Source organism: Strongylocentrotus purpuratus, unplaced genomic scaffold (assembly GCF_000002235.5).
Source record: "Strongylocentrotus purpuratus isolate Spur 01 unplaced genomic scaffold, Spur_5.0 spur5_scaffold_3, whole genome shotgun sequence".
In the NCBI taxonomy this organism is placed as follows: domain Eukaryota; kingdom Metazoa; phylum Echinodermata; class Echinoidea; order Camarodonta; family Strongylocentrotidae; genus Strongylocentrotus; species Strongylocentrotus purpuratus.
The window spans coordinates 28,812,448-28,830,066 of record NW_022145609.1 but is presented as its reverse complement, the minus strand read 5'-3'; the positions used below and the strand labels follow the sequence as shown (position 1 = coordinate 28,830,066).

Sequence of the window (17,619 nt, the reverse complement as noted above, 5' to 3'; positions counted from 1 at the left end):
TATGATTCATGGTTCCAGTTTAATATTGCTGATTATTAGGATATTATTTTAGCAACTCACCTCGGGTGAAATGTAGGTAAAGGTGCATATTTGGCCCGGCAGTGTTTGATCGCCAGGATATCTATGACATGCGCACTATCATGTCATATCCGAAGTAGCCTGCTGGCTTCCCTCAACAAACTGACTATCCCCGCCGTTTCCGTGATCCCTGTGCGCTGATTGGTCGATGAGTTTAGTCACTTTTCAGCTAGTTCTACGGTACTTGGGTGAACCCTTTCTGTACCCGTTGAGTATATAGTCTTAGCCCTAACGCAATGCAATCAACATACTTCTACTTTCTCCAAGGATTTTAACAGGTGTTTCATTCTTATTTATTCTATTTCCAAAATCAAACTTCCCGTCTTGATTCTACAGCGAGAAAAACAATATTTCAGTCATAATTTCACCGAGAACTATTTCTTCGAAAAGTTAGCTTAAATCTTGGACACTGTTTGGAGATTTCAACATATCTGTACTAATTGCGAAGTAATCAGTAAACGTCGCCATGTTGTTTCGGACTTGGAGCTCAGTTATTTTAGTGTTTACACTATATGTGTGTTTGCTGGATGCGACAGAGAATGAAGGTGATATTAAGAAACGGGGTGCAGGAACAGAGAGGACTGGGACGTTGGCTTTAAGGACTGGATCGACTGGACCAACTACACCAGCTACCCCTACATGTAAAGTATCCTCATTAACACTGGTTGGAGATGATTCTTATTATTATGCTTGCTGTGAGGGAACAACTATTACTGGACCAACGGTTAGTATTATCATCACTTAAATTAATTTCAGAGAGGAGCAAAAGTAAATGTATACAGATGATAACAAGAAAAATATATTATGATTAATAAAAGGCTGACGTGAATTCACTTAATCGTCAATTCCCGATAAGATTTCTAAATTTGTTGATTGAGTACACGTAATATACATTATTATATCATTTGTAAATAGTATGTAAATGATGAAAAGATCTGTGTGAATCATGGATAGGCCTATAACAGACATCGAATATCAATTATTTCGTTGTACATCCATTGATATCAAAAACCTATGCCTATCTTATAGTTGGTCAAATTTTGAATTGATTCCATTTAATTCAGGCATGACCAGGACCATGATCACCACAATCAACCATGAATAAATAAATATTGAAAACTTCATGAAAAAACCCGAAAGCAATAAGGATATGTTCTTATACACACATGCACGAAACAAGTTTTTAATTTTGACTTTATTTGATCGTAAAAAAGTCTAATGATATACTTATTATTAATCTCATGATTGTCTGTTTCAAAATTGTTTATGTTATAGGAAGTGGTAAATTGGGACTGTGACCCTGCGCGGAAAACTTATGCGACATTGAACGAGACCAAAGCCTTCTACTGCGGGGGAATCACAGGCGAACTTAACGCTAGAAAACGGTAAGTAAAGCCTCGGTCACAAATGCCATTACGAACTGCTACGAACGCCGTACGAACGATTTTCAGACAATGGAAATTCGGGAAGACAATGGAAAAACAGGGAGATTCGTACGAAATTATCGTTCGTACGAACCTTTGTGACCGTAGCATAACGCAACCTATATCATAAATCAATTACTTCTTTGTCGATGTGCTCATATTCATGAAGATACACAATTGCTTGAAAACGAATATCAGGTCGTTTCGGTTTACATTTAAAAGGAAATTGAACCCTGAAAGCAAAATTCTCTGAAACAAAGCAGACATTTTAGATTGGTGGAAGCGTGAACGAAATTCATCAATTGTATCAATATCTATAAATGAAAAAAGGGGGACTTGGGCCTATTTCCGTACGTGTTCTACGAAATAACCTAATGGCATAACATTTCATATTTCAGCTCTCTTTAGTATTCGGGATAGTCTTTTTCCTCCACACTTTTGGCAAGAAAATATTTTGTGTTTTTCGTGTGTTTAATTTCGTTGTTGTTGTGTGTTTTTTTTTTTTTTACAGCGAACAAGACTATGTGATTTCTTTATTAGTCATTTAAAGTGTGGTTCGCCACGATGACTGATTTCGGATCGCAGACATCGCGTTTGTTTTGACGTATAAATCAGTTTATCTATCTATCTGTTCTCATAGCCGTTCCATTACCACAGTTATGTAGACATATAATTATATGAAACGTATCGTGATAGTCAGAACTTATTGAAGCTGAATATAGAGTCAATATTTCTATCTGCTCACTTGCTTTTCAAGTGAACATACATCAATATCTACGAAATCCACGTCTCAATGAAAACCATAACAAAACCTCCATGAGGAGGCGCGATAGCTCAGTCGGTTGAGTAGTGGTCTCGTAATTCGGGTTAGAAACAAAGTCGATGCGCTAGTGCCCTTTAGTAAGGCATTAATCCTCACTATCAGGTCCCTCGGAGAGGACCTACAGCCATCGGCCGTCTGGTTGCTCACTTACAAGCATTTATGCTTTCTTAGCAGTCGGGTAAATAATCATCCCTTTCATCCATAATTTCCATGATCACTGGTAAAGGAAATAACACACACACCTTCGTGACAGGTGCTAATAGGAGTTCACAATGGATGACATACTCAAAAGATTTGACTTCCTTTTGCTTTGCAGCATTCTCTGATCATCATTGAAAGGACATGACACAAAGTTGTTCAGATCCGATTTTACACCCACTATTTTGTTTTGTCTACCCACCAACATGAGCATCGTTGTCATCTCTTTCTCTAGATAACATGTAGACGGAGGGAGGGGGGGGGGGGTGTTATTCCTTATACAACGAATTGTGATGACGTAATTCCAAAACTCTTGCATATGACTGTCTGTTATTGTGGAAAAAGTATGGAATACCGACTCGTATGGTGATAATAAGACCACATTAGTTAAGATGATTCAAATGCGAAGGCTAGACATTCATATTCTATTTTGCGTCAATTTTCTGCATTATAGTGGGATCATTCTCCGTTCAGCTGGTGAAAAGATATTTCTACACAGTTTTTCCGGTTCTTTTTTATTCATGATTTTAAAAAATAATAATAACTTAGCTCTCTCTCTCTCTCTCTCTCTCTCTCTCTGTCTGTCTCTCCCTCTCTCTCTCCCCACATACTATAGCCATTGTTAGTTGATAATGCCCGGTAGTGACAGGTCAGATGACTGACCAGCTCCTATACTTCCGTGCTATAAGTGATTGATTCTCGCATCCGAACAAAAACAATTGTTTTTACGATGGATTTTCTAAATGGACAGCCTATAATCATAAGGATCATTGAATTAATATGCACGTGATTTAAATCCCAGGACAACTTTCGAACTATACTATTGGTGATCTACAATATAACTTGAAGTTTACAGAACATTCATTCATTATTGATAATTATCAGTTTACATTTACGTTAGTTTTGCTAGTTGTCTCTCCGTCTGAGAATATGCACAATGTTCCATCTCTAGATGTGATATTATAATTATGCTTCAAGTGTATAATTATTTCCTTTGAATTCTAATCTTCAGTAAACTTGAAAACGGCTTTGGGAATTTTTATAATTAATTATGATCAATGGGAATTCACTGTAGCCTCTGTACACGTAAATCGTTAGAAAGTGTACAGAGAAAGGGAGTATGTTGTAGCGATTGATATTAGGCATTAATAAATATGCATATCTAAGAAAAATAATTTAGACTTTAAACTATGGGTACATTCTCCAATTTGTTGTCAAATTGTGAAGTTATCGTTAGTGCCTGCCTGAGAGGTTTGGCAAGCAACACACATTATTTGTGAGTCTTTTAGACGAGAGCATACATGCTGTTCAGAAAGTGAGTTGGAAATCAGGGGTTATTAAGCATTTCCCGTCTCAACCGATTTGACAAACAACTATTCAGGCCGAATGTCAACTCATGCTGTTTTTCTAGACTTTACCTCACCAATTATGATTGCTTACTAAAATTACTTACCGAAACGAGAAAAAAAAAGAAAACAAGAAATGAAATGAAAATATCTTTTCCTGTTGGTTTGCGGTATGTTTTGGTTTCAGTTTATTTAAATATACATGATTAAAAAGCCTGCCATCAACTGAGAGCTGATATTAGCAAGGCCATGATAAACATTTAAATGTATTACATATAAAAAACAATTAAATGTAAAACGCGACTGCACAAGTATAGACATTATTAAAAAAAACATGTAAAAAGGTGATTAGGTGAAAATTTCAACTATAACATACGAGACAAACAGAATAGGGGAAAACGAAAGATTTCCAAAATACTTTATGTCAGCGGTTTCCGTTTCAGATATAGAACCATACTAACAGTTTTTAAGAAGAAACCAAATCTTAATAATATGAACATTATTAATATGGTTTAGTGGTAATTAAACACTCTTCAATCGTTAATAAATATTGTCGGGGTATACGCAATTTATATCGAAAGGAATATTGGTATTGATATTGTTATTTATTTTCCATATCACAATATTACAAACAATACAAGGAAAATGCATGTACATAGTAAAATCAATGGTATAGTGAATCAGTCATGGCTGGATAACCCATCTGTTCTTCCCTATGAAAGCAAGGGGGTGCTTTACAAGTACATATTTCTTTGGAATTGATTGATAATCAATAAATCAATTGAAATGTCAAGTTATAAGTCTGCATGTAATGTTTTCTGTGATTCGAATCCGAAACGGAGCAACATTAGTTTGTATTGGATGTCTCCTTTAAAAGACAAGGTCAAATATGACTCAGCTTTCATGGTTTAAGGACTGAGCTTATGCCGTGGTACAACTAATAATTAGGTAGTAAAAACATGTTTGTCATAAACTGCAGCCAATTTGTAAAAGTTGCCAACTACAGCGAACATGACTGTGCACTCAAAAAGAAAATCTGCACAATCAAACTAGTTTAATTGTTAACAGGACTGTGAGGTGAGACCATATCCATGGTGTCAATACCAAAAACAACTGAAATGATCTATTTATAGTTCAATTGGTTTTTGTCATTTCCGTGTGTTTGAATGACAATTATAAATTTTGTTCGATAATTATTGTAGCATGTTATAATGATAAGAATCATTCTGCTATAATATACAGCTTTTGTTATTGTATTTGATGTCGATCTTCGTCACACGGTGTATTCCCGGGAAGGCCGACTGAAAACGCTCATTGCTTATTTACGAAAATGCGATGATATAGGAATTCCATAGTCTGTAAAAAAGTAATTCATCAATATCTTATCAGTTATCACCTGTAGCAAAATTATCTTTGCTTAAAGCCACACTGCACTAATTATAGCTACTTGCGCCCTCTATATAGCAAACAATGTCTAATCGGTGACCATTGGTCCCCCATGATCCCCTTTTTCTTATGTTAATTGAGAGCTCATATGATAACCACCTGTCAGTGACCTTTCAGAGAGGTCTCATCCCTCCTGGCCAAACTATCGGATTTAAAGTAACTCAAATTTTGAATAAGTAGGTAATACACTGTCACAAACGCGATTCTCCTGTGCACGGAGTTCCATCGCGTACTAGACTGTGTACTAGCATGCAGACGTTACTCAATCCATGTAGCAACGGACAGGAAAAGTGTGATTAAAGTGATTACGTGTGTTAGGCCATGCATAGTGAATGAAAGGTCTGTTGATGTGGTTTAACATGAATTATGTCATCATCAGTCTGTCTCTCAAGAACAAATTTGAACATTCTATCGATATTAAACTTGATTAAGATTTGTCTTTTCCTTCCACAGGACTTTTATGAAAATAATAATAAAAGAGATTGATTTTCTCTTGTACTCTCTCTCTCTTCTCTCTCTCTTTGATTTATGTTATCTCTGTATTTTCTCTGTCTAGTCTTTTTCTCTTTTCTTTCTCTCTTTCATTCCTTCTTTTCTTTCTTTTCAGTTACATCTACTTCGCTGAATCATCTCTTTTCTTTCATGTCATCATTTAATGCTATTCTTGTCTTTCGATGAATACCACAAAAGAAAATGATAGAAAACTATAGCCCAAGCAAGTAAATCCTCTTTCAAAGTCCAATTATTAATCATGTAATTTAACCCTATAGAGGTGATACGGTCACTTCAATTATCTATTACTGTCATGACGAGCCGTTGCGTCACAATGCTAAGTAATATCCGTAGCGATATCGGTATTACTATCTCTTCTTTACTTTGAAACCATTTTAAAAGGGAAAAGGAAGTTTACCAAACACAAGCCTCCGTAAGATTAATGATACGGATATTGGCACACATTCAAAATTCATGCTTAATAATGAACGCAGACCCTTCATCCTCGTTTCATTTTCATTAGTTTTTTTTTCTTGTTGTGTTTACTATTTTTGATGCTGTTTAGAGTTTGTTACCCATCTAGTTGCCATTATGTTAACAAATATAGACTGATTTACATTATGTGCACCAACGGTAGGTGTGCAATATGTTGACGGACCAAGGAGAGTAAATAATGGTCAAGAAAATCGACTGGTTTTAAAGAATATTCGTATAAAATAAATATGTGGTATTAAATATATTCTTAGAACATCACAGATGAAGTGACTGCATTGATATTCAGTTCAAGTTTATTCATACTTTCTTCTCTCTTTTTACATTGATATACAGCCACATTAGTTAAAACATGTCTGTGCAGATCATATGAAAAGCAGCCGAAACTTGATCAATCATATTTTCGTTTAATGTTGGAAAAATACATTTATACATTTTAAAGCAATAAGTATATGATATTAAAACAACTAGGGGACAGTAACACACCTTTCTTCGAGTAACACCAATGATCACCTTCTATGCACGCAACCGGAACGACAGCACCTAATCCAAATACAGGTGAAAAAATAAGGAAGCAGTTAAAATAATGATTTTTATTAAACATCACCAACATCATCAACATAATATTTTACATCTAAATGCTTTATTAAACCTTTATCATCTTTCAATTACCATGAAATTAAGATCACGGAGAAGAATGACTTTGACCATAATCTTTGCCGGGCAAATTTGCTAGACTGCATATTTTTAGTTCTTTCAGTATGTTTTCCAAAAAGTAATTTTCAACACATTTATAAAAAACTAATAGTTAGCTTCTGTTTGCAACTCGTATATTATTAGGATCCGTTTAATATATGGATATTGGTGTGTATGTGGAAGGGGTTGTGGTGGGAAGTTTACACCTTATCTGTCCTATCACCCCTCCACCTAACCTATCATACCTTTTCTTTATTGCTATGACAAATGTATACATTTTCAATCAACTGCACACATCCTTCTTCGTGATCAAGGTTAATGTCATGTTATATGTTCCTATGGAAACAGTTTCCATGACGCAGGAATTAAACGTGATATTTTCTATATTACTGGCATGATGGTATTAGCACTTCCCTTCGTCTTTATCGATAATCATAATTTGAAAAGACAGGTCTTAATTAGATTATTCCTTACGAGTACTGCTACGTTCTGATAAAGTGTAGTTCTTGAATTTGGTTACAAATTACGTTCTAAAAGTGTTCAATTGAATTCATATGACATCTAGCCAAATTAAACAAGTTGTTAACAAACAAATTGGCACAAATACAAATTTAAGAAATTCAGATATACATGTACTATGTGTATTATAATTGGTTACGTCACTTAATTAACTGATTTCCGTTATTCAAAATCAACAAAATATACAGCTAGCCGGCAACAACGACCTAAACAATCACAAATAAAGTAGATTTAGCAGGCTCGCTATAGAGTTTGTATTCATAATAACATGATGGTATCCAGCATCCAACGAATTATAATTCTTTGTCCTGGTATATTAATAACATTATTGCTTAAGATATTACATTCCAATTTTGGCCAAAACTCATAAAACCAAGACACTATAACAATTTTTCATAAACAAAAATAAACTTAATTACTACATTAGACCAAATCTCATAAATCCATAATAGATAAAAATGAAAGTTTGAAATGATAAAGGCAGCTCTGTTTTATTCCATGTATTAAATGACAACTATGAAAAGTAAGCAAACATATACCAAACAAACGTTGTAGATTTCTGCAGGGTAATAATACAATAAGAACACTTAATCAGAAAAATCTGAGAAATTGATCACAAAATATTTGAGGGAAATCAGATAACTAATATGAAAAATGTTATGAACGATTTAATGATGTGAAGATCACTATCTAATGGAGACAAATTGGCAACTATGTCATGAGGCTCTGATGTCATAGGTGCCCTTTTCACCAACAACGGTGTATAATTTTTAGTATCCTACTTTGTTTTACCCCACGAGCCCGATTTTAGTGCCCTTACCCAAGGCAAATTGAGGACAAAATGGTATTTTCAATTCAAATGAGGTTTTATTCAAGACTTGTCAAAAAGTTTAAAAACTAAAAATGCGAGTTTACATCAAAAGCCCATAGCTTTACATTTCATTTAAAAATTGAAAAAAAACTATAAAAAAATATTCGTTTGTGAATTGAGAATTATGTGAGTAATTATGCATGTTACATTTGTATATATTAGTTTAGGCAAATAATTTTGACCGTGAAAGCAAAAAAAAACTTAATTAATCGTTCGGCCTATAACCATTCTAGAAGGGATTAAGTCAAACGGTTTGATACACTTGTACTCATACTTCGACGGGGCTGCCCAAAATGGAGGGGGTAGAAATGCCGGTCCAGTTTCCAGTGAGTTAACTGCCAACCTCATTCACAGCCTCCTCATATAGAATTAGCTTGTCTGTAACCATGGTTACTATAAATGTCAAACCTCCCCCTTAGTATGAGCCAGCGCAAGAGCAGGAAAGGGTGTTTCCACCTGATATCTCAATTCAATTACTTCTTCTCTTCTATGTTAACGCACTTCATCCCGTTCACATAGTTACATTCATCATCCACCATTAAAGGGTGTGCCTAATAATTGTTTGAAATTATTTCCATAACATCGGACCGGTTACATTTATTCATCATACACCATTAAAGACCGTCAATACTACTGGGCCAGAAGGGATTAGACCACACAGCGAGGTCACTGACAGGTGGCTATCTCATTAACTTAGCTCTCAATTAACATAAGAAAAAGAGGATCATGGGGACCAACAGGCACCGATTGGGGAAGTTTTCTATATAGAGGGAGTAAGTAGCTACAAGTAGGACAGTGGGGGCTTAAAGGGTGTGTCTAATCATTGTTTGAAATTATTTCCATAACATCGGACCGGTTACAATATTCATCATACACCATTAAAGGGTGAAAACTAGTATTCAACGTGTATTGAAAATATTTCCATAACATCGGACCGTTTTGGCGGTAAAATAACCAAGCAAGAACAAAAAAAATGGAGAATTTTTCATTGCGTCTATTTCATTACGCAAACAGACATAAACGCCAGGTATTTCGAAAATATATTAGATAAAATTCTATTTGACAAACTGAATGACGATGTTTAAGTTTGGCTTTGAACTTCCAACATGTTTTGTAATAGTTGGAATAGATTCACGTAGCTAACAATTCAAATAGAAAAAGAAGAAACATATTTGACTAGCCTCAGGGTTCTTAAGATTTGTAATATTAATTGAAGTATGTAACCCAGTGTATATCAAGTATAACTGAATGTCTTACTCGTCCGAAAGTCTCTCTGTCTACATAAATTTACATGAATTTATGCATTCCACGAACGAATTTTATAGGTTTCAATTTAGAGCTAGATAGCAAAATATGGTTGTCATTTTCAATGCCGTTAAGGGAGATAATTTTTCTTTTTTTCTTTCTCCATATATTCACTAGTTTATGTTTCAATAACGATTTTTGGTTTCTCAGTTCGAATATGGTATAAAAACTTAAGTTCATTTATATTAATGTACATATGACACATAGAGGCCTGTTTCGCCCTTGACCCACTACATACATTGGTGAATTGACAAAATGTTAGTACAAGGCACAACTTTCAAGTTTAGACATGTTCGCATACCACTTCCCTAAAATCATTTTACTTTGAAGAGCTGAAGATAAAAAATATTTTTTCCTGGACAAATCCAACCTTCCGACAAACCATCATGACCTCAACGGGAAATAGTTGACGGAAGTACTAACTCTAGCGATGACACATAGCTGACTGATTGCTTCCGCGCATGCGTATTTCCATGGGAAATGACAGATGTACAACACGATGTAAGCACATCTTGACTGAACCTCAATGGTACCATAGATGGACCCTATCACGATGGTGCAATCTGATCATTTAGTAGAAATTGAATTATTTCCTCGTTTCGTTCATGCCTCTATTCATTACCAATTCATTGGAGTATTCCATTTATCTGTAGACTGTCAGCTTGTCTCCTTAATTAAGTTTTTGAGACTAGGCTCTCAAAACTATCTTATTCAATGATTATGGTTAATTCTTGCTACTGATATGATATTATGTTTGAACTCTATAAGGCGTTTGAAACCGAGTGTAAAAGCGCTATATAAATGACTTCGTTATTATTGATATCATTCTTATTATTGATTTGAAGAAGAAAACTTAAAAGTTGAAAGTGCAGAAAGATGCTCTAAAGAACTTCCCATTAAGCAAACGTGTAGTACCTACGTATATACCCTGTATCTGATTTACTTGACAATCATTTTGATCTTCATCATTCAATCATCGGTCGATTCGTGAAAAGAATGGAAGCAACTTTTTAGGTGTTTGGCGGCGGTGGTCGTGGTGGGGGGGGGGGGGGGGGGGGTTGATTGGGCGTTAATATTCAAGAGAACATACACTTAAGGGAAAATCCCCTGTACCAGTCTATGGACCGCGGCCAAACAGTACTGAAGAGCTGCTTAAAAGCTGTACAATCATCATTCTGCAGGGTCTCATCGTAGGTCCATAAAGGTTTCATGCCCACGATCTGACCTTATAACTAACACGTCGTGCTGCACCTTCAACATGAAAAGGAAAAGCCTGGACCAAATTGATTGTACTTCGTCAGCTTCCCAGGTACACGGTGTTTTGACAACTGATCAATAAATGGGTTTAGTACACGGTCAACGGATGTACCTATCTTGTCAAATTTTGACAGATATCCGTAAAGACTTTCACTTTCAAAAGATTAACGACGGATAAAGGTTTTAACCAAACTACAAGGGAAACATTAGCACAAGAGTTCTCTTGTTCAATTTGTTATGTTTTTTGTTGTACTTGTTTAAAAGGGGGCGTGTATATCAGTTGTGGGCTGACGTGTATTGTCTCTCTATGACCAAACCATGTAATATACATCACTTTAAATCCATTCTTGGGTAAGTTATCCCTCAGTTCAGATACAGTTTTCAGGGATATCTGACATCTTTGCAAGAATGTGATACTTTGGAGAGATTTCACTTCGTATTCTGGGCTAGGCACATACCATCTATCGTCACGTTGAAGTAAGAACATGAGATGCCTGCATGGATATGTGAATGGTTCTGTTATGTTATTTCGTATCTCGGATTAAGAGTTAATTGTACATACCTCATTACCAAGCTCTTTCGATTAAGGAAAACTTCTTCAGCAGTGTTATGCTCTCTCTCTCTCTCTCCTATCCGGCCTCCCTCTTTATCTACCATTGCTATATCTTTTTCATTATACATCTTCTCGATGAATAGTGTTGAGATAAATGTTGTAGACCGATGTTGTTTATAATAATACTAATACTAATATTGGATATTCAGTTATAATAAAGCGCACACATCCACCATGCATGGTGCTCAAGGCGCTCCAACTATTACACCGGCTCTGCCAGGCAGCCGATTTCGGCGCTCACAGCATTCAAGGAATTCCTTCCTATCATTTTAATATTTCAATATTCAAGGCAATCTCAATTGTATATTGTTTTCTCATGAAATCTCATTTGCTGTTTTATCATTTTAGATGTGACGAACGATGGAAGTGGTTGACATCTGAGTCATGTTTCAAGTGGACGGAATGTTTCCTAGGAGTATGTCCATTTGAAGCAGAAAAAAGAGGGTAAGATTTCGTTCATCACTCTCTCCTCCCTCTTTCCGTCTCTCTTTCATCTCTTTCAGTACCTTCCTCCTTCTTCTACTTCCACTTCTATGGTAATACTCATCAACGCCTGTTCAGCATCTAGATGAGGGTAAAGCATAGAGTTGTTATATACAGCTCTATTCGGTACAGTTCCTGAAAAGGGAACTAAATTGTTTCAAGAGCCACCTTGAACTGCTCCAAAGAAGGCAGTTCGACGATGATCTGAGGTAGCTCGTCCCAGTCCTTAAATGACTTTTTCATTTTTTTAAAAATTTGTTATCTATCTCCTCTTCCATCTCCCTCTACGTTTAATCTGTCATTACCCCCTTTCTTTCCCTTTCTTGTTTTTTCTATCATTATAATATAAAACGATTCAATAAGTTGTTTTGTATAGTTTCCCTACAACCAAAACGTATCACAATCCTTTATACTTATGATTGAAACTGTCAGAGAATGCATATAAATCAACGTTGGTTATTGATCAAAAGGAAGCTTTTAGTGAGATTGAAGGTTTCTTCTAGATTTCCTATATCTTTATATAATGTATCTCTTTGATAAATTCCGATATACACTCTGGAACAGGCTCTCTCCTCAACTGAAACCATCAACAGTAAAACAGTTCAGAGAGATTTTGAAGGCATACCTCTTCTGAAACTATATACATTAATAGAACTCACATTGTCACTGCTTAGAAAGTTGTACATCATTTATCTCTTAAAGATACTATGTCCCTTTTGCAGCCAACATCAAATTTTGTAGAACTTTGCAGGAATTATGAATATGTCATGTATGTCCTATCTGTGAAATGTAAACATTAGCAGTGTCCTAGTATTCAAATTATGCAAGAAAACCCGTTTACTTTATAGACTTCAATGTCAGACACTATTGAGTGACTGATTGACTTCATTTTTCTTTGGTGATAACATACATAAAATGAGCTATACAGGGTTCATGATCATTTGTCTACATCACTTCTTGTGATGACCAAAATTAAACTGATTGAATCTTTGTGCAGCACAAAACGTACGACTATTCAGTAAAAGGTTCTGAATAAATTAGTTATAATTTTCTTCCTCAAAATTAGTGTTGTCTTTCAAATGACGTTGGGATTTAACTTTTTCATTTTTGGGGCCTGCAAATGGGACAGTACCATTAACACATGCTTTATGTATAGATGACATCTCAAAGCGCTAATTTACTTTCTCCTTATAAGTAAGCATGCCTTCCTATACCCAATTCTCTTCTCATTTTTTTGTTCCTCTTCCATTTACTATTTTTTCTTTCCTATCAACGTTCTGTTATATAAAATGTAATTTTCATAATAATATCTATAATATTCTCTCGGTAACTGTGTTAACTTATTATGGGCGTTCCCAACTCAAGCTATACTTTCCGGGTATTCGCCTCCTTCCGTATCTGAATTATTTACTGTATACTCTATGTTGAAATGATTGTTACATAATATATTTATACATCGTGATTCATATTGTACTGTTGAGAAGGAAATAAATGTTAATAAATACAAATACAAATTATTATCATTATCTCTCTAGATCCTCGGTAGATGCCTCTTTCTGTGGTGATGGTCAGTGTGATGATGCAACGGAAACACCCGAGGGTTGCCCAGCTGATTGCTGCGGCATGATCAACGATAACTGTTTAGCGACCAATAACACCTGTCCTGATCCATGCTGCTCAACACCGTCGTGTTGTAAGGCGTCCTTTGGTGCTCTCGACACCTCCCAGGTGTGGCTTATCATCATCGTCAGTGTCGTCGGCTCTATCCTTCTTATCAACTTTGTCTGTTGCTGCTGTTGCTTCTGTTGCTTCAGGAAATGTTGCGGCAACAAGAACAATGGCAGCAACGCCGTGGTATGATCGCTCACACGTCAGCAGCATTAGTATGTGCACGGCGAATGTAGTGTTAATTTAAGAAATTGAATGTATTCGTCATTAAGCCCATTGCACTCTATAAGATCAAAATTACCATGTAATTAATAAAGTGTGTCTATTTTAATTTAAGGATTAAAGTGCGCATATCATCCAAGTCGATGTTTCGACTGTTCATTTCATGTTTAAACTAGAAATAGCCGGCAGCGGAGTGCACATTTATTACAACAAAATAATAGAGAGAAGACAATTACGAATCAGGACGATGTTATACGATTGTCCGCGATTGTCCCTGTCGCCATATTGTTTTAATAAGACACGTTCTACACATTATGATGAAAGTTCCATGTGCAAACATTTATTTTGAAATAATTGTCCTAATAAATGCGATTTAAATTGTCCATATTTTATTTAAATAACGTTATCATCGATTTCTTAAGGTTTACCATCGTATAATATCACTAACCAAACTACTTTTAAACAGAGTGTTCTGCATTGCCCCCAAAGAAAATATAAATATTTCTCTTCAGTTTTAAAGAATGTTGTCCTTCTTCTTTGCTAACAATACAATATCCTGTTAAATAGTCTGATGAACTCATTGTATACTGAACACATTTGTGTATTGACCTACCCACGTTCCATTTAATGTCTTAATCGGTAATCATAAGTTCTTAAAAAAGTTTTTTTTTCTTCCATACTTTGCACTTTAAAACGTCTCTGTTTACGTATGATTATATTTTCTTTATTTTAATACCAAATAATCTGGGTAACCTCTGGAACAATATAGTGTTTTTGAATACAATAGTAGCGTGGGAATCATCTCATATTTGGTATCGGAAGCTCGGAGTGCTGTTTTGAGCTGCTCAGTTCCTTCCGTCATATATCCGCACAATAATTATCTAATCTTGAAGCTCTGAACTCAAATTTAATGTACCCTGTGACCTTTCGAACTGCAAAATATTTCTCCCATGGTATATCTACACTCTACAAAATATTCATTTAATTGGGTAAATACATGTATTAAAAACCGGGTCGGGAGAAAATAGCCTAAATGTTGGACAAAAATGGCCCAACTTCAATTTGCCCAATAACATTACCTAATTATTTCATCGGCAACTACATGGTTGGTAGGAAATAACCCAATCGTTGGACGACATTTGCCCAACATCGATTTGCTCAGGAACACCTTACCAACCTATTTTTACCTTTCATGAGGTAACTTCATATAGTAAACGGTTGGGAGAAAATAACCCAATTATTGGACAAAATTTGTCAACTTTTTTTTTACAGTGTAGCTATGCAGGTTAATAAAAGATGATGTGCAATGAATATACGTTTGTTAGTATACCTCAAATTGTGTACTGCCAACACATAATAGTATTATGTTGAAGATACTACACATTAATATCTAAAGGTTCAAATGTATGCCCTATACACAGGAGCAGACACTCCTGAGGGTGCAACTTTGAACCTTTAGAAGTTCAATTCACACGCGTGTCACCCTAATAGGTAGAAATGGCACCATATCGGAAGCCTGACTAACAGGGTGCAAATTGAGCTTCAGTGGTGCAAATGTGCAATGGTGCAATATGTAAACAACAAACTAAAATAGTTTATTTGCTAACCTCTAGTGGTGCTGCTATACAACGGGTACGGTGACAATTTAACTTTTAGTTTTAGAGTATACAGATAAGCACTCATTTTCTAATCATTTTTTGTTCTGACTTTCAAAAATTGGAAATTTAAATTGATATGGTGTTCATAGGTCTTTCTTGTATATTATGATAATAAGGCAGCTATGAAAGCAATGCAGTAGTGAAAGGAGTAATTTGTATTGCTCTCATTCATCTGTCAATTTTCGTTTCGTCATGTTTCTTAGTAACATAGAATACTTTATGTGTGTACTTCTTTTTCGTTCTTTAAATGCAGTATCGTTTTAAATTGTTTATTTACTTTGTGTTGTATATATTGTATTGCATATTTGTATGATGTAATTTTAAGTCTGAATGACTTTCTGCCAGCTACCACGTCACTGCCATGATCGTGAATATGTCGATAAAACTGCCGATTAGGCAGCGATATTGAAATGATGTAGAAATATTGAATTTGTATCCATAATCATTGTTACATTTATGTAAATAGTAAATGGATTATCATCAAGAAACTGCAAACATTGTGAGAATCGTATGCTTTGACTAAACTGAACGGGTCCTATCAATAGAGTAAATTCCTGGAACAATAAACAAAGAATAGAAACATTAATTGATACACAAAATAATAAGGAACGAGTAACCTTGAAGAATTTATCATACCCAAGAAGGGGTATCCAGGGGTCTAAACATCAACAATGATAACCCTTACATTGAGGCAATGCGGTAAGATTTAAAAGCGTGTGAGCCCAATGTGAGTTAAACATAAACAAAAAAACACCCCCAAATCATTACAATTTTAAAAACTATTTTTTCAATTAAAACAAAAATGAAGTGTGGATGCTCATGTTTCATGAGCCCCGTCGCTTTTTTGGCGGGCTTTGTGTATTATAGTCTATCGAAATGATCGAGTATTCCGATGTTTCCCATCCATTCAAAGTAAATGAAAACGGCAATCTGTCATCATGCTTCCATGTTGATCACCTTCTTGTCTCTGTATTTTTAAACCGTAATTCCCGAGCTATCGTTATTAAGAGCAGAAAGAATGTTTAACTATTCAAAGCATTTCAACCAATGTTTGCAGTTTCGAATGAAATAGATAAACTATAGCTAGTATAGTGATCCATATAATCGATGATACTCATTATCGTTGTTATTGCTATCATTATTATAACTATTATTATTGATATTGATGTATTATATGCCAAGCTAACACGACACTGCCAAATAGTTCGTGAAGATTTCGGATATTGCCGTTGAGGTACCGATATCTAAATATCTATGCAATTTGTAAATACGTACATAGTTTATCTGTATAGAAAAGCAATATAGTAGTACATTTATAGAAATTATCAATATTTTCGTTATATCTCTTTGTTGAAGAGCTAATATATCTGTAAATAGTATCTTAAAATGATTGTGATAATCATTACGAAATTAACAAAGCCAAGAACATAAATGAATTCTGACCACAGCCCACAGGTCATAAGATGAGTGAAATACAAGTTTCCTCATCACATAAGCGCAGATCATATATCGGAACAGAAATAAACCGTCAGCTCGTTCTAATGTTGTAATATCATGTTCATCTAACCTTAATTATTCCTGGTAAGATTTGTTTAGACATCATAGTAGATTTGATTTGATAAACATCGCTCCCTACATTTAACAAGTCTCGTTTCACTGATCTGTTTTTAACTTCTTGATAACAATATCCCCTCCCCCGTGACAGTAATAGTGAATCAGTATCCACTACGATTGGGCTCCTTCTTAATCTCTTCTACAGCCTATCCACTAAGTTTTTCAATGCCATTTTTAAGGTATAGATCAAATTATTTAAAGACATCATATTCCCGTATCTTTAAAACTCCATTGTTTACTTTAAAGAGAGCATTTTCAAATTATTAATAAAGATATGACAAGTTTTTGTACAAAGAAAAATACACATATATATGTATTTACTTCATATATATATTATTTTTGTATACATTTTGTATATACTTGCATGATCAATAAGTTGCAATGATTTGTTATGATGAGCCTTATAGATCATGA

General features: G+C 35.0%; 1 protein-coding gene across 1 annotated transcript; it reads left to right on the top strand.

Annotated features, from left to right (window-relative positions):
- The first annotated feature begins 269 nt into the window (after window positions 1-269).
- On the top strand, window positions 270-14,594 carry LOC762976. Its single transcript, XM_001198807.4, has 4 exons — window positions 270-802; window positions 1,354-1,463; window positions 11,909-12,004; window positions 13,579-14,594. The coding sequence occupies exons 1-4, from the start codon at window positions 545-547 to the stop codon at window positions 13,901-13,903; spliced, it is 789 nt and encodes a 262-aa protein (XP_001198807.3). The 5' UTR covers window positions 270-544; the 3' UTR covers window positions 13,904-14,594.
- The last annotated feature ends 3,025 nt before the right edge of the window (window positions 14,595-17,619 follow it).